This window comes from Bos indicus x Bos taurus, chromosome 27, assembly GCF_003369695.1.
Source record: "Bos indicus x Bos taurus breed Angus x Brahman F1 hybrid chromosome 27, Bos_hybrid_MaternalHap_v2.0, whole genome shotgun sequence".
Classification (NCBI taxonomy): Eukaryota; Metazoa; Chordata; class Mammalia; order Artiodactyla; family Bovidae; genus Bos; species Bos indicus x Bos taurus.
The window spans coordinates 26253935-26276036 of NC_040102.1; the positions used below are offsets into that span (position 1 = coordinate 26253935).

Below are 22102 nucleotides of genomic sequence, written 5' to 3' on the forward strand. Positions count from 1 at the left end.
GACAATATGCTAAGGATAAGCACCATGCAGGTAATAAGCAATCGTGAAGCATATACAGTTTTGTTTACCACAAGGTCTCCAGTGTAATAAATATTAGCAGACTGAACAAATGAACGTAATAAGATTATTTCCACATACTCCTCTACTGGTCTCAGAAACAAATGTGACTTATTCAAAATTTTAAAAAAGAAGTCTACACAGCAAGCACTAACCCAATCGGCTGCTGTTCTAATAGCCACTCTCACAAATAAAAACCTTGACCGTTACACTTAGACCACAACTCTAATAAACCACAATAAAAACATCATTCTATCTCTATAAACATCCAACTGAGGGTTCTTTTGCAATTTAACTTTCACAGACGATTTTTTTTAGTATCGCTGATGTACCTACCAAAGTTAACCCTCTCCCAATTAGTAGAGACAAAAACCTTTTTTCTTTTTCTTCTCCCTTGGAATTTCATACAAAGCAAACTACCACATGGAAATAATCACTTCCAAGAGTCAGGTTCATATAAATGGCAAGTTGAAAGAAGAGAAAAGAGAATATCATTTATGAGAGTCTATGCACAATTTGTGGAGGAAACACCACACTGGAGAACCTGGACTGCTGGTTTCCCAGGTTACTGCCTCTCTTGAGATTAGCTTCTAGCCTGAGCACTTAAATAATCACTGAAGGATCAGAAATTCTACAGCTAAACACTAAGGAATCATCAATTTGTTACTAACTCACAAATTCTTACGCAGCAATTTAGCTTAAAAACAACAAAAAAATTAGGCCTAAAGAGGGGGTGACAGTTGAGAACCCAGTCCGCTCTAGTCAAGTTTATGAATGATTTACTCAGGGTGGCAGGACTTAATGCAAATGAACATAGAGGAAACTGTCAGCTGCCCTGTGGTTCAGCCAATAGAAGCGCAGCTCCATCTTAGCTGTGCACTGGACTGCACTACAAACAGACGATACCATCGCTTCAACTGCAGCCTTTCAGACGAGAGGTAGGTTTCTGAGATCTTTTCATTTAATAATACATGTTCTTATCATACAATATAAATATTTTACCATAAAGCCCAAGCAGAAAGCTTTGTTCCTACTGAAGACCAAAAAACCTCTATTCTTTTCATTGTCTGGTAGGATTTTATTATGAAAATATGAAGACTGCCTTTGCTATTTGACAAGCACCCTTACCATCTGTGCCTTAATGGAAAATTCAGGACATTTTCTATGAACCTGATCTATATCCAGACCTTAGAGTAAGCCATATGCATTTGATATTAAGAGATTACTTGCAAATTTAATTTTCTCTGAGCTATTTCATTTCAGCAGTTTGCTCTGTCTTAACAAAGGATTTTTCTTAAAGAAGAATCTAGACTAAAAGCAAATCCAGGACTAAAGCTTTCTGATTATACATACAAATTTAAAGCATTTATATTAAAGTTTGTTATATTTTAGAAAATATGAGAATATATTCAAAATTGTTTTATTTAAGTGTACATGCAGAGAAGGCCAATAATCACACTGTGATTTTTATATAAAAATAAAAAGACCACAAAAGTACCATTTACTAGGTTGCATTATACTGTAAGCAATGAGATGATTTTCAGAGCTAGAGCTTTAGACTTTCATACATTTTAATTAAAATAATTTCCTACAGTCAAATTTTAAGGTCTGTATTACTGTAGCGTATAAGTCATGCTATTATTAAATAAAAATCTAATGTTTAATTTTTAGATGCCACAGAAATATGTATTTATCACAGTGTTTCAATATAATGTTAGAGTTATTCTTAAACTAATCTTCAAAAATAAATACACAGTAAGTCTTTTTGAGAAACTACATTTTAAAATGAAAATATGTCCTAAGAAGAATTGGTTAAGGGAGGGAGGAGGGTACCTTTTGAGGTAATAAGATTAGTTCCATAGCTCAGAGCCATCATTCATATCTACTCAGAATTACTATCAACTTGCTGACCAAATTTCAAATCCTATATGAATTTGAAATATTCAAGCATGAAAATTTAACTATTTAGTAAATGCTAGAGTTCTAAAATATTACCTATATATACTGACCTAAAGAGTCAACTTTTGCCCTTTTCTTTGCTGGTAAATCTATTTTGAACTTGAAAGTTTTTTTTTTTTCATAATTTTTATTCCTTCTATAATAATCAGTGTTCTGCCAGCATGAGAAAAGTATCCCCTACAAACCCAAAGGTTGCTGAAAGAAGATTTCTCCAGACTCAGTACAATGTAGTTAATTGCTTAGGAAATATTCTTGCTTGCTACCCAAAGTAAGAGAGCTCAAAAACAGTCTCAGATCAAATAAAAATAACTGTCAAATAGAACAGTTAACTCGTAACTCAAACTTCAGACATAAACTCCTGCCTCCCAAACTGTCTTAACGCTACAATCAGCCTACATCTTGCTGGTAACTGTCTGTAGTTATACGGATGGAGGCTCACTGCCATTTCACCCAGCTAACTAGATACATGGCCTACCCCAGACAGCTCCAGAGTTGGGTGAGCTAGTCTATATGTAAAAGCTATTATGATTAATCGATCATATTTCAAAGGGATATGCTTTTAAAGGCACCAGAAAATTCAATTCAAGGGCTTTTCCATAAATAGAATAAAAGCCTAACTTTATTTCGATCTGGCAATTCAAGGGCTCCAGAACAGTTCTAAGTCCTATACCCATAAATATCTCACTAGGGCCTTAAAATGGGAGGAAAACTAGGTGAAAGGAATTTATATTTTAAAAAACTAAAAATTATCTATATAGTTGTATATATATATATATATATATGTATAACAGACTGTTCCCACCTTTGACTGTTCTCTCTCACTTTCTCTAAGGCATGTTTACAGCATTTGCTTCATATAAATTAACATTTTAATTTCAAAAACAGTATCACAATACAAGAAAATCCTATCGGTAAATGACTTTCTACATACCCGCGTGCGTGCTAAGTCGCTTCAGTCGTCTCCGACTCCATGCGACCCTATGGACTGTAGCCCACCAGGCGGCTCTGTCCATGAGATTTTCCCGGCAAGAATACTGAAGTGGACTGCTATGCCCTCCTCCAGGGGATTTTCTCAACCCAGGTATCAAATCCATGTCTCTTATGTCTCCTCTATTGGCAGGCAGGTTCTTTACCACTAGTATCACCTGGGAAGCCCCTCTGCATACATATCTAATTATGTCTAATTCATCAACAATTTAGATTTTAACCTAAACACACAAAATTATTAGAGTTTTAGTGTACTATGAAAGAATAAACCACATTACATGTAAGGTGGAAAATAAATCTATATTACAGGGTTTACTTTTTCCAGGTTATGCCCAGAAGCTAACTAAAGGGTGAATGTTCTGAGCTGCTCATCAGTTAATCAACACATTCACAGATGGCAAACTGTCATCATTCACAACATAAACCTGCTATGTATGTACTCTGAAAACTGCTTAGATACATGGCAAAAAACTTACAGGTACCCTTGGAGGTGGCATACACGTCTATCCATAGTCACCATTCCAAGAATAATTATTATAAGCATGTTTGCATGTGGATAAAGTATGCAATCTAATCAGTCACTGATTCTGTTTTAGAAGTAATCTAAACACAATAAACTGTTAAAAGCCAAAGGCAAGGAGTACTTTTAGCTTTGAATAACTAAATTCAAATGGTTCAAAAACCGAAAGATTATAACAAGGTACACCTTGACAAGTTTCACACACATCGCTATCACCTGACTCTACTCTCCAACCAACCCCACAAGTAATCATTGTTATTAATTTGTGTATATCCCCAAGATTCCTGTGCAGATACAAGTAACTAAAAATACATATTATTTCCCTTTTTCCTCCACATACTGGCCTGCACTTTGTTCAGTTAACAACATATCCTAAAGATCTTTCTGGGTCACTACAGTTGCGCATTCACACATAACATTCGATTGTGTGACTATACTGTATTAATGTAACCAGTAGAACAGTTTAATGACAGGTACAAGTCAGCCTCAAGTAAGTGAATGTCGTGTGTGTCTCTCTGCCCCCTTCTCTCCTCTCCTTATCTCTCCCATTCCATCTCTTTCCCTCCCTCCCGCTCTCTTTTTCTCTTTTTTAAAGGGAGAAGGGGACCCGAAAAATTTTTAAGCAGTTCACTTGTACCTCAAAAATAAACAGAATACAAAGTTCCTTAAGCCAACTTTCTAATCATTCTAAAATTTCATTTTGAAATAATAACTTAATTATTAAGTCTCTATAATTTCTCCCCTCTCTATCCACAAATTTTAGAAGAGTTACTCAAAATAAATTAAAATACAAAGGAGTAAATTCAGCATAATTTCAACCAGGCATGACTTATACATTTTACACAGCCAATTTCTAGGAGGAAAAAAAAAAATTAAAAGTTTGATATGTTAGGGAGATAAGATTATAAATGATATTTTTTAATTTAAAATTGCTAGGATAACGTTTCTGAAATCAGTCATGAAAAACAGAAGTTTAAGTTAATGATCAGGATAGGTTAAATCTGAGAGGTAAAACGAGGAAACTGCCTCACTCTGCTCCTTCCTCCCTCCCCTGCCGTGATTCTCCCTGCAGTCAGTTCTCATGTCAGATTTAGACATTTCAAACGAAATTTCCAAATTTTATAAAGGAATCACAACCTGAAAGGCCTACGGAATACTTTTCTCTGTGCTGGAGAGGCCTAGGCGGGCCAAGGTAAAATTACTAGATCGGGCTCAGGCAATTCTCCCTGTTTTTACGCATCCACATAAGACACCCTTACCCCGATTTCCCCAAGGCCTTCATCTTCTTCCTCTCCCTCTCCTCTGTTCGCTCTGCTTTTCAAAAAGAACCTAAAACTCATTCATACTGAAGCAAAAATAACTAACAATCTGTGTTACCCCTCCAAGGAATATCTGCATTTTAGCAGTACTAAAAATTCAAAAGGATTTTTTTTTCATTATTCAGGCATTTGTGCACACGCATACATGACACTACTCTATCAGCAAGGCTGGGTCAAAAGGAGGTAACTTTTGTCTCTGAGTTAGCTTCTATAGGTTACTTGACTATTTGTGTAAAAGGTGCTAAGATCAGAGGCAGTGACCATGCAGAGGAGGAAGGGTAGGCTATCAGGACCTTCACACTGCACAACCCCAGCGTACACTGTATTCTATCTGAAAGGCACCCGCCACACACAGGACGTGACTGATACTCCCTGGAGCTGTGCAATGCAGAAACCCTGCCTTCTCCTAGGGTGTACTTGGAAAAGAAAAAACCAAAAGATAGAAAAGTAACTTTGAAAGGCTGGGTCTCCTGACATAGTCTGAAATCCCACTGGACAGAGGAGCCTAGGCAGGCTACAGTCGCAAAGAATAGGGGTAACAAATCAAAGAGTAGAGCACAACTAAGGGACTAAACAGTAACCACCACAAAACTCTAAGTTATCAGATACCCATGGGCCAGACAGTGTATTTTTGTATCTCCCATAAGCAATTGATTCAATTACTGTCCATTAGCCTCCTGTCTCTCATTTCAAGATGAAAGGTCACCAAGCATCACAAAACGGAAGGATTCTTAAATCCAACAAGAAGAAATGAACTTGAACCTTTACTTTTGCCCTCAGATCATCAATTTAACCTTCAAATACATGAAAGAAGAAAGGAAGGAACCAAGTCCATCCAGAGATGAAATGACTTGCCAAGCAAATCAGATTTAAAAAAGAAAAGAAAAAAAAAAAGCTTAGAAAATATTAGTTTATTAACAGCAAAGTTTTAAAGTTATATTTATAAGGAAAACAGAGAAATCTAAGGAATTAAACTGTTACATTTGAGGGGGCAAGGGGTTTAAGCTTTAATCTTTTTTGAAAATGATACTGCAGTTATATTTAAAAACAGAGTCCTCACCTCTAAATATATACATACTGAAATATTCCTAGATGAAGTGACATGATGTCTGGAATCTGCCTCAAAATATTCCATGGGATGGAAGTGGGCAGAGGTATAGACTGGCCAAGAGTTGAGAAATGAAGCTGCATTATAAGTATGGGGGTATTTATCACACACTTTCACACTACCTTGAAATTGTCTATAAATGAAACATACTCTCACACACAAGTTATTTCTAGCACTTAGAAAAGTATTTACTACACAGCAGGTAATCAATAAACACTTATTTACAAGAATAAAAGTCTACTTACAACTATGTAGCAAAAAAAAAAACCCACACTAAATAATTCATTTCTTTCCTAAAAGAAAGCATACAATCTGACAACAGTCACTGAATTAGGGAAGTGGAACTCTGGGGTTTTTTCCTCTCATTTCAAAGTTTCTTAGTATTTATGTATTTTAGAACTTCTTTCAAAAAGCTTAAAAAGATTATCTTTGAAGATTAAGATAATAAAAAGTCATTTTTTATTTTTAATACTATCAGATCTTCAATCCTTATGGTCCCACTTAAGGCCCAAACAGTATCAGGTCAACAGGAGCAAAGCTCAATGCAAGAATAGTGAAACTTTAACTCCCTGGCTAATTTTGTGAAATGGAATAAAAATTTAGCAATACATACCTGTGGAATGCTGAATCTGCCTGTTTTTTTTCCTTAACTATTCCTGTCCATAGGCCATTTAAGAATTATGAAATATTTAAGACTATCATATGCATGTATATATATAAATATATATATATATATAAAACAAAAAAAATCCTAAGATTAAGGTCTCTTCATAGGCAACTTTAATCTAAAATTATATTACCCTTATTCTGAAAACTCATTATTTGGCTTTTCTTTCTCTATTATTTTTCACTCAGCCATTAGTTCCTGTTTTACATCACCTGTCTCAGAAGTTTAAAGGCGTGGAACTAAGACAGAATACACTGAACCAGGAAGGTGAGAAGGATCTACAAAGGTGTGAGAAAAGCTTTTCTGGGGGCAGTTTGAAGAACACAACTCTAAAATGCTAAGTTTTGGTTTTGCTTTTTTTTTTTTTCTTTTAGGTAACAGTTCTGTGACTTCCGCTTTAGTCAAATTTTAAACCAATTCAGCTGCCTTTTTTCTCCCTCCATTAGCAGTTAATTTCTATATATGAATCTTGAAGATAAACACTTGTCTAACAAGTGATATATATTTAAAAAAAAACATGGTATGGTTTATAGAATTTTATACTCTATAAACAGAAATATAGAAAAATTCAAGAACACCATTTTGGTATTAATTCTGACAGAAAATAAGGAAGATTCATGCAGTCTATATAAACTGACTAACAAATCTTAGAACTGAGATTTTAACTGACAAATTCGTTGAGTCTGGTTACATATATTCATTTTCTACCTTCTATAGATTAAAAGGAGCGATATAAGAAGCAGAATCTCTAAGAATGGCCTCACTGAGCTCCAGCCTCTGGAATGAAACCACTACCTCTGTTTATCAGTACCTTGGTTTTCAAGTTCAAAAAATCTACCCTTTTCATGATAACTGGAACACTGCCTGCTTTGTCATTCTGCTTTTATTTATATTTACAGTGGTTTCTTTAGTGGTGCTGGCTTTTCTTTATGAAGTGCTTGATTGCTGCTGCTGTGTGAAAAACAAAACCGTAAAAGACTTGAAAAACGAACCAAACCCTATTAGAAGTATGATGGACAACATCAGAAAACGTGAAACTGAAGTGGTCTAGTACTCTACACAGAATGAACAAAAGCTCTGAAAACAGTCTTCAACTACTGAGAAAAAAAAAGAAAAACTTCTGAGACCAGCTGTTATAATATCGACTATGAATAATTAAAAGATTTCTACTAGAAGGGAAAAACAAGCTAAATATGCACTTTTTGTGTCTGTATCCACTTCATTAAATATACAATAAAACTTTGACAAATGTGAGTAATTGACCAACCTGTTTTAAAATGACACTTCAGGGAATTCCCTGATAGGCCAGTGGTTAGGACTGGACGCTTTCACCACCGTGAGCCTGGGTTCAATCTCTGGCTGGGGAACTAAGAACCCACAAGCCGCACAGTGCAGCCAAATAAATAGATTTTTAAAAATAAACTAAAATGACACTTCAAAAACTGGATTAGATTCTTAGAATTCAATTCTAAGAAGCATTAAGAGGTAAACTGAAAAACAAAAGAAAGGCTAATGATCCCAAAACGACTTACACCTAAACAAACCATGTGGACTAAAAAACGGTACTGTCATTATTGTGTTTTGGTAATTAAAACACTACTTAAAATGCTTATCTAGGTCCAAAGTAAAATACTTCCACATACATGTAAGACCCTACTTATTAAGCAGCAGTATTTTCTAGTTAGTTACAGACAACTTTCAGAGTTTTAAAGACTTAAGTTTTATGTAGAATTAGTGTGAAAGACTCAAAATACTCAGCAAGGTCACAAGGACACTTACATACACATTTCATAAAACCAACTTACTCTTTAGTAAGAAATTCATGATCTAAGACAAGCTATTTTCAAACTGAAACTCACTAGCACACCTCCTAATCTCACGTCTTAAGCTTGTCCTTTCATTATGCCTCTCATACTCAACACTCTCAAGAACTAAGATACCCAATGCAAAAAAACTGCTAAAAATTTCAAAAGATAGGACCACTTAACACTTGTTAATATGGCAGTTTTATTTATTGAAATGCCAAAGGCTGTATAGTATTAAATTTTATAACCCTGATACTATTTCGCTACAAGCCATGAGCAAACCAAAGTATGGTTTTAACCCCTACAACTGCCCTTAAGCCAGAAACATCACCTCTGGAAATTTATTCTGAGAAATTAGTTCAAAAGAAAAAAACTCAAGATACAAAGATGTTTACAATAGCATTATTCAAAACAACAAAAATGGAAGCAACAGCCTGTCACTAAATGCGTCACATCAACTTAATAGAGTAAGAAGCTACTGAAAATTATGGCAAAACAGAAAAAATTTGATATGTGAAGTGAAAAATAAATATCGTTTTCAATTTAAAGAGCCCTACATGCCAGTCTGAAATCGCTTATCCAGAGTATTTATTTATTTTCAAGTCTTTATTGAATTTGTTACAATATAGTTTCTGTTTATGTTTTGGGCCACTAGGCATGTAGGATCTTAGCTCCCCGACCAGGGATCGAACCTGCACCCACCCCTGCACTGGAAGGTCAAGTCTTAACCACCAGACCACCAGGGAAGTACCTAGAGTATTTATTTTTCTATATTTTTCTCCTAACATTAGAAACTAACACAAATCACATAATCAACTTTCAAAGGACTTCTGAAACTTAGATATACAAAATATTTTGGTAACCAGGAGCAATTCTGAGCAATTGTTAAAACCACATTTTCATAAATTGAAAAACTTGGGGTCCATGCCATAGATGCGAAGCATACAGGTCCTTTAATAACCAGACTTTTTGATCATGAACACTATCTTTTCCCTACCTTACTCTGTAATTTATTTAACTCGTTCAAAAAATACATATTGCGTGCTTCTATGTGAGAGTGATTAGGTTACAACAGCAAACAGGTAATCATGGCTCAGTGGGTAAAGAATCTGCCTGCAATGCAGGAGACACAGGAGACGCAAGTTCAATCCCTGCGTCGGGAAGATCCCCTGGAGGAGGGCATGGCAACCTACTCTAGTATTCTGGTCTGGAGAATCTCCCATGGGGAAAATCCCATGGACTCAGGAGCCTGGCAGACTACAGCCCAAAGGGTTGCAAAGAATCGGACTTGACTGAGCAGACTAAGCACGCACAATCATGCAATTACAGTAGCACAAACAGCTTTGTCAGAACAGGGAGTGCTGTGGGAATTCAAAGGCTAAACAATGAACACAAACTGGCAAGTGGGAAGGACTTTTAGGCTGAAACCTAAGAGAGAAATAGGAGCTCACCAAAGGAAAGAGGGAAGGAGGTAAGAAAGAAAGTTCTATTAAGAGGAAATATTATGACCAAAGACCAAGAGGCAAAAGAAAGCAAAGCATGTTGGAGGGGCTCCAAGCCAGTGGCACTAGGACCGAGTGTAAGAACACTGAGCTCAGATTCAGAACAGAGGTAAACAGAATGGCCACGAGAGAGGCGAGCCCAGGAGACCCGGCAAGCAGCTGACAATCCAGTGATAATGACCCAGGCTAGGGTGCTATGGCAGTCTTTGCTGTTTACACCCAGTATTTCCAGCTCCCCTCTCATTCAGCACATGGAAGTGGTGGGGTACACAGCCCTGTGATGAGGTCTGGTCAATGAGGTGGTATGTGTCACCTCCAAGTGCTAGTCTCTCAGCTGTGTCTGACTCTTTGCGACCCCATGGACTGTAGCTCACCAGGCTCCTCTGTCCATGGGATTCTCCAGGCAAGAATATTGGAGTGGTTGCCATTGCCTTCCCCAGGGGATTTTCCTGACCCAGGGATCAAACCCAGGTCTCCTGCATTGCAGGCGGAGTCTTTATCATTTGAGCCACCAGGGAAGTCCAAACCAGAGCATTTAACTGCCAGGCAAGATTTTCCAGAGTTCTCTTTCCCTCAGTCATTGAAACCAACAACATTTGAAGTATCACCTACTATGTCAGCTTGGGTCCTTGAGTGACTACAATGAGTTAAGACCCCTGTCAACATATGATAAACACGTGATATGAAACAAACAAACCTTTGCTGTTTTAAACCACTGAGATTTTGGAGCAAAGATATTCTTGCTCAGATGCTCAGTTGTGTCCAACTCTGCAACCCCATGGACTGTAGCCCGCCAGGCTCCTCCATCCATGAGATCCTCCAGGCAGGAACACTGGAGTTGCTTGTCATTTCCTTCTCCAAAAGATATTCTTAAGTAGATAAAAGAGACTCGTTCTAAGAGTAGATTTCTGCTAATGCTTAAAACAGTTTCTAAAATTTTGTTCGTGTATGTGTGTTTAGTCAGTCATTCATGTCTGACTCTGAGACCCCACGGACTGTAGCCTGCCAAGCTCCTCTGTCCATGGAATTTTCCAGTCAAGAATACTGGAGTAGGTTACCATTTCCTTTTCCAAGAAATCTTCCCAACTCAGGGATCAAACTCAAATCTCCTACGTCTCCTGCATTGCAGGCTGATTTTTTTTTTTACCACTGAACCCCTTTTGGGAAGCCCAAAATCTTCTTTACTATGAATTAACTCAATATGAATTTCATTAAGGGACTTCTGAAAGTCCAGTGGTTAAGACTCCATGCTCCTTATGCAGGGGCAATAGGCAGGATCCCTGGGGGGCACAAGACAGCCAAAAAATTAAGAACAAAAAGAATTTTGATTTAAATTTAACTAAAAGGAGAGATAATCAAATCTAATGTATGTGCTAGAAAGAATGATAAACCTGCTTTGATAGAAAGACTGGCTCTGCTTTAATATCAGTTAGTAAAACAGTCTGAAAACCACATAACAAGATGACATCAGTAAAGATTACTACTGCTACACTTTGAAGTAGGTAAATAATTTCTGTTGTGAACTAAGTTACACTGATCTAGTTCTCTAAAAAATAATATATTAAGAGTAAACTAAATCCAAAATAAGAAGGGAAGAAATTATGAAGTAGAAATAAAATTTTTAAAAACCAGAAAAACAGAGAAAAAGCAATGAAACAAAGAGTTAGCTTTTATTTAAAAAAAAAAAAAAAAGATCAACAAAATTGACAAATCTTTAAGCGAGACTAACCAAAACAAATAAACAACAACAAAATTCCTAAAATCAGAAACTAAAGTGGGGAGGGATAGCACTACTGATCATACAGAAATCAAAGCACTGCAAGGGAATAGTCTGAAAACCTTTGGAAAACGTAGATGATGAAATGGACAAACTCCTAAGAAAGACACAGAGTACAAAAATTAACTCAAGAAGAAACAGAAAATCTGAACAGATCTATATGAAGAAATTTCTATGAAGAGCATCCCACAAAGGAAAGATCAGGCCCAAAAGGCTTTCCACGTGAATTTTATCAAATATTTAAGAAGAAATTTTTATCAAAACCTTCCAGAGAACAGAGGAAAAGGGAATATCTCACAAATCATTTTATGGCCAGAAATACCCCAAAAGGCACAAAAAAACTACAGACCATATCATATCCCTCACAAATAGAGATACAGAAATCCTGTACAAAACATCAACAAAGTGAATCCTACAACAAATAAAAAGGATTATACACCACAACCAAGTAGAATTTATTCCAAGAATATAAGGTTGGTTTAACATTTTAAAATCAATTAGCATAATATCCACATTAATAAGAAAAAGAACAAACATGTCAATGGATGCTGAACAAGTTTTTAATAGTAGCCACTACACAGTTATAGTAAAAGTTCTCAACAAACTAAACCGAAATAGAGGGGAACTCCTGCAGCTAACAACATACTACAACATGGAAGACTGAACGCTTTCCCCCTAAGATTAGGAACAAGGCAAAGATGTTCACACTTACTACTATTAGTAGCCAATATTGACAAGAAAAGAAATAAAAGGTATTCACACTGGAAAGCTGAAGTGAAACTTCCTATTCACAAATGCCATTATCTTCCACGTGCTTGTGCTCAGTCACTAAGCCGCACTGACTGTGCAACCCTGTGGACTGTAGCCCACCAGGCTCCTCTGTCCATGGGACTTCCCAGGCAAGAATACTGGACTGGGTTGCCATTTCCTTCTGCAAGGGATCTTCCTGACCCGGGGACTGATCCTGGTCCCTGGACTGGCAGGTGGGTTCTTTACTGCTGGACCACCAGGGAAGCCCCAATCTCACATAATCTGTAAAACTTCACACAAAAAAAACTAGAAATAATGAGTTCAGCAAAGTTGCAGAGTTCAAGATCAATGCACACAAATATAGTGTATTTCTAATAGTAGCAATTAACAATCCAAATACCAAATTAAGAAAATAATTTCATTCACAATATAAAAAAAACATTTAGAATTTAATAGAGCAAGACTTACACATTAAATACTACAAAGCATTGCTGAAAGAAATAAGAAACCTAAATAAATGCAAAGACAGCCATATTAACTGGCTGCAAGACTTATTGTTAAGGTAGCAATTCTCAATGCAATCTCCATCAAAATCACAGGTGACTTTCTCACAAATGAAAACAAGCTGATCCTAAAATTTATATGGAAATGCAAAGGATCCAGGAAAACCAAAACAACCTTGAAAAAGGTAACAGGACTGAAGGACTTATACCTCCCAATTCCAAAATGTTACCAGAATGCTACAGCTATCAAGAGACTGTGGTACTGGCATCAGTTCAGTCGCTCATTTGTGTCCAATTCTTTGTGACCCCATGGGCTGCAGCACGCCAGGCCTCCCTGTCCATCACAAGTCCCTGAGTTTACTTAAACTCATGTCCATTGAGTCCGTGATGCCATCCTCTGTCATCATCTCATCCTCTGTCATCCCCTTCTCCTCCTGCCTTCGATATTTCCCAGCTTCATGGTCTTTTCAAATGAGTCAGTTCTTCACATCAGGTGGCCAAAGTATTGGAGTTTCAGCTTCAACATCAGTCCTTCCAATGAATATTCAGGACTGATTTCTTTTAGGATGGACTGGTTGGATCTCCTTGCTGTACAAGGGACTCTCAAATGTCTTCTCCAACACCACAGTTCAAAAGCATCAATTCTTCAGTGATCAGCTTTCTTTATAGTCCAAATCTCACATCCATATATGACTACTGGAAAAACCATAGCTTTGACTACACAGACCTTTACTCGCAAAGTAATATTTCTGCTTTTTAATATGCTGTCTAGGTTGGTCATAACTTTTCTTCCAAGGAGCAAGCATCATTTCATGGCCGCAGTCACCATCTGCAGTGATTTTGGAGCCCATAAAGCTAAAGTCTGTCACTGTTTCCCCATCTATTTGCCATGAAGTGATGGGACCGGATGCCATGATCTTAGTTTTCTGAATGTTGAGTTTTAAGCCAACTTTTTCACTCTAGTTTTTCACTTTATCAGGAGGCTCTTTAGTTCTTCTTCACTTTCTGCCATAAGGGTGGTGTCATCTGCATATCTGAGGTTACTTATGTTTCTCCTGGCAATCTTGATTCCAGCTTGTGTTTCATCCAGTCCAGCATTTCTAAATGATGTACTCTACAAATAAGTTAAATAAGCAGGGTGACAATATACAGCCTTGACGTACTCCTTTCCTTATTTGGAACCAGTCTGTTGTTTCATGTCCAGTTCCAACTGTTGCTTCTTGACCTGCATACAGGTTTCTCAGGAGGCAGGTCAGATGGTCTGGTATTCCCATCTCTTCAAGAATTTTCCACAGTTTGTCGTGATCCACTACTTTGATGTAGTCAATAAGGCAGAAGTAGATGTTTTTCTGGAACTCTCTTGCTTTTTTGATGATCCAACGGATGTTGGCAATTTGATCTCTGGTTCCTCTGCCTTTTCTAAATCCAGCTTGAACATCTGGAAGTTCACTGTTCGCATACTGTTGAAGCCTGGCTTGGAGAATTTTGAGCATTACTTTACTTGTGTGTGAGATGAGTGCAATGGTGCAGAAATTTGAGCATTCTTTGGCATTGCCTTTCTTTGGGGTTGGAATGAAAACTGACCTTTTCCAGTCCTGTGGCCACTGCCGAGTTTTCCAAATTTGCTGGCATACTCAGTGCAGCACTTTCACAGCATCATCTTTCAGGATTTGGATAGTTCAACTGGAATTCCATCACCTCCACTAGCTTTTTTCGTAGTGATGCTTCCTAAGACCCATTTGACTTCTCCTTCCAGGATGTCTGGCTCTAGGTCAGTGATCACACCATTGTGATTATCTGGGTCGTGAAGATCTTTTTTGTATAATTCTTCTGTGTATTCTTGCCACCTCTTCTTAATATCTTCTGCTTCTGTTACGTCCCTACCATTTCTGTCCATTATTGTGCCCATCTTTGCATGATGTCAATGGAAATCATGAGTCAATGGAAACTAACTGAGATTCCAGAAGGAAAAAAAAAAACTCATTTGTAGTCAACTGATATTCAACAACGGTGCCAATGCAAGTCAAAAGTGAGAAGCAAGTGGTTCCCCCCCTCAAGAAATTGCACAGGGACAAATGAATAACCACAAAAAGATGAATTTAGACTCTTACATTAAAACCACTCATTAAGAAATCAACCCAATGGATCACAGGCCTAAATATAAGAGCTAAAAACTATAAAACTCTTAGAAGGAAACACAGCAGTAAATATTTTTATGAGCTTAGGTTAGGCAAAGGTTTCTTAAATATGACACCAGAAACACATGTAAGGGAATTCCACAAGCTTGCCTAGTGGTTAGAACTCCACACTTTCACTCCCAAGGCCTGGATTCAATCACTGGTCAGGGAACTATGATCTCACAAGCCATAGTATGCCCCTCTACCTGCCTCCAGAAAAACAACAACTTTTACAAATCAATAGGAAGACAACTCAATTTTTTCATAGGAAAAAAAACAATCTGAATACACATTTCATCAAAAGACACATGAATGATTAATAGCACATGAAATTCTATTCATATTGAAGCCACAGTATCACTTCACACCCACTAGAAAGACTATAATCAAAATGGCAAGGATGAGAAAAAATAGATTCCTCATGCATTAACGATGAAATGTAATATGGTACAGCCATTCTGGTAGTTTCTTAAAAAGTTAAACATAAATTTACCACATAACCCAGAAATTCCACTCAGGTCTCTTTCCAAGAGAAAATAAACACACGCCCACACAAAGGCTTGTACATGAATCTTCCCAGCAGCGCTATTCTTAACAGCCAGAAAGTAGAAATAATCTAAATGTCCATTAACAGGAAAAGGATAGGCAAATTGTGGTATATCCACCTAGTGAAATACTCTTTAGCAATAAAAATGCAATGAAATGCTGATATATGGGACGACACGGATGGACACTGAATAAAGTATCAGCAAACTGAATCACACAACAGAGGATTACACACCATAACCAAGTAGGCTTTATTCCAAGAATGCAAGGTTGGTTTAACATCTGAAAATCAATTAATTAATACCATATTAATTAAATGGAGTAGGTTGCCATTTAATTAACTGGAGCAAGAAACAGCAACCTACTCCAGTATTCTTGCCTGGAAAATACCATGAACAGAGGAGCCTGATGGGCTACAGTTCACAGGGTCACAAAGCCTGAGCACAGCACAGCACACAGCACCGTATTAACAAAGAACAAGAACAACATTATCATCTCAACAGATGTCAGGAAAAAGAAGCCACATACTGAAGAACATATTCTGTACAGTTTCATTTACAGGTAATGTCCAGAAAAGGCAAAGAGACAAAGATTATCAGTTATCAGGGGCTGAGGTGGGAACAAGGAGTGACTACCAATTGGCACAAGGCATCTTTTGAGGGTGATGGAAATGTTCAAAAATTCAATGCAGTAACAGCTGCACAACACTGTAAACTTACTAAAAATCTCTGAATTATACACTTAAAATGAGCGAACTATAAGGTACGTAATTTAAACCTCAATGAACTTTTTTTTTTAAAGATAACCTAAATTCTAATTACAAAACAACTATTAACATCTTAAGAGCAAAAAAACCTCATCATTCCAGCCCTTATACTTAACAAACTAAGAATCAATACGAATGTTGAACTAAAAAATGAACTTACCATGACTAAGTGGTTCCCTGAAAAATAAAACTAAATAGTCAATTCAACTAACCAGAATTTTGTTTAGAGCCCGATGATCCTCCATGTTCTAGCTTTGCTTTTTTCTTCTTTGATGATGATGCCTCAGAAGACACAGAACGTTTTTCTACTACAGGAGTGGAAAGAGCTCGTTTTTTGAACAGCTCCCGTTCTCTCAAAAGGCTTGGATCCATAATGCTGCAAAGGTAAAAATAAGTTTTAATACAGATTCAAGTCACTCAAATCTATATGCCAAATCCACAGGTGTCAACAAAAGTTACTTCCCAAACAAAACTGCCTTTTATTACTAGTTCTCTAGGACTTGTATTCATTCACTTACTCATTCACTAAAAAAAAAATATTTAATTCATGCCTGTTATGTGCCAAGGCACTGGTAAAGAAAAACAGGATTATTCTCTAAAGCTCCAGAACTTATGCTGTCCAAGATGACTGCCACTGGCTGAAGTGCCAACTGAGCACCTTAAGCGGGGACAGAGTTGAGATGTACTCTAAGTGTAAAACACACACCAGATTTAAAAAGACTCAATACAGGGACTTCCCTGATACTCCAGTGGTTAAGACTGCACTGACAATGCCGGAAACACAGGTTCAGTTCCTGGTCAGGGAACTAAGATCCCTGGATGGCATGAGGTGCAGCCAAAAAACTAAAGACTCAATATAGCAAAAAAACGTTCTAAATTACTGAAATACTTTAAATGGATTATGTGATAACTAGAGATTAATGTAATAATATTGTGGATATACTGGGTTAAGTAAAATATTAATTTGCCCTATTTTTCTTTTTTCTTAAATTACAGCCACTAGAAAATTTAAATTACATGTGTGGCTGACACTCCTAGCTCACACGGTATTCCTACTGGAGAATGGCGCTTCAGAAGCACTGGGTGGAAATTAGGAGACAGATTTAGGCTCATTGCAAAAAAAGAACCATCAGAATTAGTTGTTAATTAAAAGGTATATTTTCAAGCACTGGAGAAGGAAATGGCAACCCACTCCAGTATTCTTGTCCCTGAATAATCCCAGGGACAGAGGAGCCTGGTGGGCTGCCGTCTATGCGGCTGCAGAGTCGGACACAATTGAAGTGACTGAGCAGCAGCAGCAGCAGCAGCAGCACAGATGGACTCTCTACCATAAATAATGAAAAGGCTGACTTAATATTTGTTAAGAAATAGCTACAGAAAACTTCTGCTTTGGAAGGAGGTGGGACTAGATAGATCTCTTTGGATTTTCTTCCGTTTTAAAATTCAACATTCTGAGCAATTTCAGTACAACCAGAGAAACCACAGGTTATTCAAGAAGAATTTTAAAACACTCCTCTCTTGTCTGAACTCTCCCTAGAACGCTACGGAGAGTCTCAGAAGTACACGAGATGACGATGTAAATGATTTCTACGCTTTTTAGACTAGTGTTCATAAGCTCATAAGCGAAGTCTCAGAGGAAATGAAAAGGAGCAGGACCCTATGGTCCTTGCCGCCCCCCCCGCCCCCCAAGTCCTCTGCCTGCCTTCTGTCTGTGGAAAGGTTCAGAGTTTACTCAGAGAAGTGAGAAATGAAGAAGCAAGGGAAAACAATCAAAGGAGACTAAATAAGAGTCCCTTGGACTGCAAGGAGATCCAACCAGTCCATTCTGAAGGAGATCAGCCCTGGGATTTCTTTGGAAGGAATGATGCTAAAGCTGAAACTCCAGTACTTTGGCCACCTCATGTGAAGAGCTGACTCATTGGAAAAGACTCTGATGCTGGGAGGGATTGAGGGCAGGAGGAGAAGGGGACGACAGAGGATGAGAAGGCTGGATGGCATTACCGACTCGATGGACGTGAGTCTGAGTGAACTCTGGGAGTTGGTGATGGACAGGGAGGCCTGGCGTTCTGCAATTCATGGGGTCACAAAGAGTAGGACACGACTGAGACTGAACTGAGTCATTAAGCACAGTCAAGGATCTTTAGTTCCTTCTCAAGGACTACAGATAATAATCTGAGCCATATCCTGTGAGCTTGTCTTACGGATACTGAAACCCCAGGTGGGAGAAGTTACTACATGATGACCAGACTGTACCCACAACAGAAGCTGCCACAATTCTGAGAACTGGCCTCAAAGAAATGCGAACAAATGGACCCCGGAACTGAAGATTAACTGTACCTAAAGCAACCAAGGTGACGCTGGTCAGTCTGATGACCAAAGTGAAGATAACTGTCAGAGCTGACTGTGCTGTTTCTGCGACAGCCCCCTTCTTTTATCTATAAAAGTTCTTGCCCCACCGCCAATGCGGGGGAAGAGGGAGGGGCGGCGCAGCGAATCGGCCTTTGGACAGAAATATGCCCTCCCCCAGCCTGCTTTATTTCAAATAAGCAAACTTTCCTTTCCACCAACCTGGACTGCTTACGGGCTTTTGAGCGGCGAGTAGCCAGACCCCACACACCCTTCTGTGACAAAAAAGAGACTCTAAGACGTTGAAAGCTTTCAGGCATGGGGTAGCGCAATAAATATTTTGTAAATGACTAACAACAGAAGAACTTTAAATTGCCCTAGCCTCTCTGTTAATAGTTTTACAAGCCTTTATTAAATGTCTTCTGTTTGTGGGGCACGGTACTGCACTGCAGCCTTTGGAAAGTTTTGGAAGATAAATCCTTGTCTTCATGTAAGCAGCTTACATTTGAGAACATGAAAGCACTCAGCCCCTCGCTTAAAAAGCAATGAATAAATAAAACGTGACTTAGCGCGCTGAAAGTTAAAAATGTAAGCACTGAATATCACTCAGTCATGAAAAAGAACGAAATACTCTATATGCACAATATGGTTGGACCTAGAGATTACCACACTAAGTCTGAAAGACAAAGACAAATAGCATATGATTTCATTACTTGTGGAATCTAAAACATGACTGAAGGAACACATCTACGGAACAAAAACAGACTCACGATTGTAGAGAACAAGCTTGTGGTTGTCAAGCAAGAAGGGGAGGAGAGAAGGGAAGGGCTGGCAGTTTGGGATTGGCCAATGCAAACTATTCTACAGAATGGATACACAGGTCCTACTGCACAGTGCAGGGAACTATGTCCAATATCCCGTGATAAACCATAATGGAAAAGAATATGACAGAGTGTATGTTTAAGCCACTCTGCTATACAGCAGAAATTAGAAACACCTGTAAATTAACTATACTTCTATAAAATTTTATAAAAGCACTGATAAGAAATAAACTTGTCAAACTTTAGTTAAAGAAAGAAGAATCACTGACCCTGGACCTCAAATCTAAGACCACCCTAAATTCTGACCCCTGACAGTAACATGACCTAGGGAATCCACTAGACCTCTCTAAATCCAATTTCATAAGTAAAATGAGGATACTACCATGCTGTCTACATCTAGCCCAAATGTAAGAATAAAATGAGAAAATGTTTGTGAAAGTGATTTTTTAAGTAGCAAAGCTAGACCAACGTGTTATTTCAGAATTATTATTTTGACTTGGATCTGAAAAGAAATAACCCAGTGATTATACCCAGGTGAGGAAGGCAGAAGACAGTCTTGGGGGAGGGAAAGTGTATCAGAACAAGAAAGAATTCCCCAATGACGTGGTGGGGGAAACAAGCCTAAAACAACAAACATTTGCTGATTTCACTTTGTAAAGACAGATTACTAACCCAGGCTTTTATAATCACGATTTTAACACAGATTTAAATAAAAGTCTTACAGTTTACAAAGACCTGGATGTTAACAGCATTCGATTCTCACAACTCTACGAGATGGCAGGTATTTATCCTATCACACCTGAGGAGGCAGAGTTAAGATCACACAGCTGAAAGTAGACAGCCTGGACGCCAGGAGACTGATTCCTAAACCAGGTGCTCCTTATTCCAGACCTAAAATGCTGGTAAAAGCCTCCAAAACAAAAGCGACCTGTGTGGTACGGGTAAAGTTCAATGGTCCCTAGAACAGAAGGTTTAATGTCTTTCACCATCACATGCTCTGCCTAACTTTTCCACCTTTTTCTCAGAAGACTACTCCGCATCTGTAGAGTTTCATATGTACTGACCTGTGTAGTCAACAGGACACATCAACCTCCCCGTTTTACATTAAAACACACACATCACTGCCACAACTCAGTGAGTTCACGTGTTCCCCACTGAGAAGCCAAAAGTTCAGTGAAAATCTTTTAACTGCAAAGCCCACATCCCTCCCATTTTATCATTTGACTTTATCATTTATCCACTTTATCATTTGATTTCTTTCAACCTTTCAACTCTTTCCTCTCTTGCTTCATTTGCCTGCCTGAGCCTCGCAGGGGCCCATATTGCTTTGAATAGCCGGCAAGCTGAGAAAAGACTGCTTACCCATGAAAAGACAGCAATGTAGAAGTGGAAGGGGAAAAAGTACCGCAGCGACTTGTTTTGGAAAATGTCTTTAAACTCTGCAGAAAACTATTATAACTCAAGATTAGAAATCATTCCAAAGTAGGTTTCCAAGAAGCAGTTGAAAAAAAAACAAAAAAATCCGTGAAGGAGCGCCTAAATCACAGCCTTTACTTGGCTGGGCGCCACGGTTCCCCAAACTCCACACACCTGGTCCGTGTGGCTACAGCTAATGTAAGTTTGGGGGCTCAGGAAAGGCACGACCAGCTCTCCAATTCGAATTTCCCCGCTTTCCAACCCAAAACTTTGCTCACTGAACCTCCGGCCTCAGAAACAATGCTCCCGAGAAGCTGTAACCGGGTTAAGCGTTTCGGGCAGGGAACCGCAGCCCCGGCTTCCCGCGGGACGGGAGGCCGCGTGCCCCCGGGAGTGGGAGGAGGCCCCGCAGAACAACAGGCTGGGGCTCCGCGCCCCAAACCCGGCGTCCGCAGCTCCTACCTGAGCCAGGAGGGCCGCCCCACGCGCCCCGTCGCCGCCTCCCAGAGCCTCCGCTTGGACCAGCCGCCCACGCCCGCGTGGCTGCCGCTTCGGGCTCGTTGTCAGCGCCTCCGCCGCCCGGCACGCATGCCCAGCGCTGCCCCGCCAGTGCGGGGGGTCTTCGCACTGGCGGCTGCGGCTGAGGCGGCGTCTCTTCCCCCAGCTCCGCCCGCCACTTCCTGATCGGGCGGCTGGGAGCTCAGTCCCGGTAGGCACCGCGGCGCCTCGGCCGCTGAGAACGCGCGTGCGTCATCCCGTGCTCCGCCCAGGTATCGCGGGAGGAGAATCTACCAACTTGGGCGTCCCGATCTCCATGACAACGGGGGGATGATTGGGGGCGGGACGTAACTAGGAGTTGAGTCGGTTCAGTTCAGTCCCTCAGTCGTGTCCGACTCTTCGCGACCCGGTGGACTGCAGCACGCCAGGCCTCCCTGTCCATCACCAACTCCCGGAGTCGAGTAGCCGCAGCTAAAATGGTGCGACTTTACATTAGATACTATTCACCATCACCTAAAATTCGGAGAACGTTGTTCCAGCTCTCTCTCTACACAACTGAAACAAGAGACCCAGTGAAA

At 39.1% G+C, this 22102-nt stretch overlaps 2 protein-coding genes across 3 annotated transcripts in view; one reads left to right on the forward strand and one right to left on the reverse strand.

Moving 5' to 3' along the window:
• GTF2E2 (general transcription factor IIE subunit 2) overlaps window positions 1-21816 on the reverse strand; it is an 80376-nt gene extending 58560 nt beyond the window's left edge. The window contains exons 1-2 of the mRNA XM_027529922.1: window positions 21489-21816; window positions 16656-16819 (exon numbers count right to left, since the gene is read on the reverse strand). Coding sequence (XP_027385723.1) covers window positions 16656-16815 — 160 coding nt within the window. The 5' untranslated portion in view covers window positions 16816-16819; window positions 21489-21816. The remainder of the gene's footprint in view (window positions 1-16655; window positions 16820-21488) is intronic.
• SMIM18 (small integral membrane protein 18) lies at window positions 898-7803 on the forward strand. Of its 2 annotated transcripts, none has more exons than XM_027529924.1 (3): window positions 898-995; window positions 6806-6903; window positions 7335-7803. In XM_027529924.1, the coding sequence occupies exon 3, from the start codon at window positions 7372-7374 to the stop codon at window positions 7666-7668; it is 297 nt and encodes a 98-aa protein (XP_027385725.1). In that variant the 5' UTR covers window positions 898-995; window positions 6806-6903; window positions 7335-7371; the 3' UTR covers window positions 7669-7803. The 2 variants fall into 2 exon arrangements, with proteins under 2 accessions (XP_027385725.1, XP_027385724.1); XM_027529923.1 differs by having other exon boundaries at window positions 6806-6884.
• Window positions 21817-22102: the final 286 nt, after the last annotated feature.

Bases quoted from the DNA above. Each gene is read 5' to 3' on its own strand.
- SMIM18 (XM_027529924.1), top strand. From the start codon at position 7,372: ATGGCCTCACTGAGCTCCAGCCTCTGGAATGAAACCACTACCTCTGTT.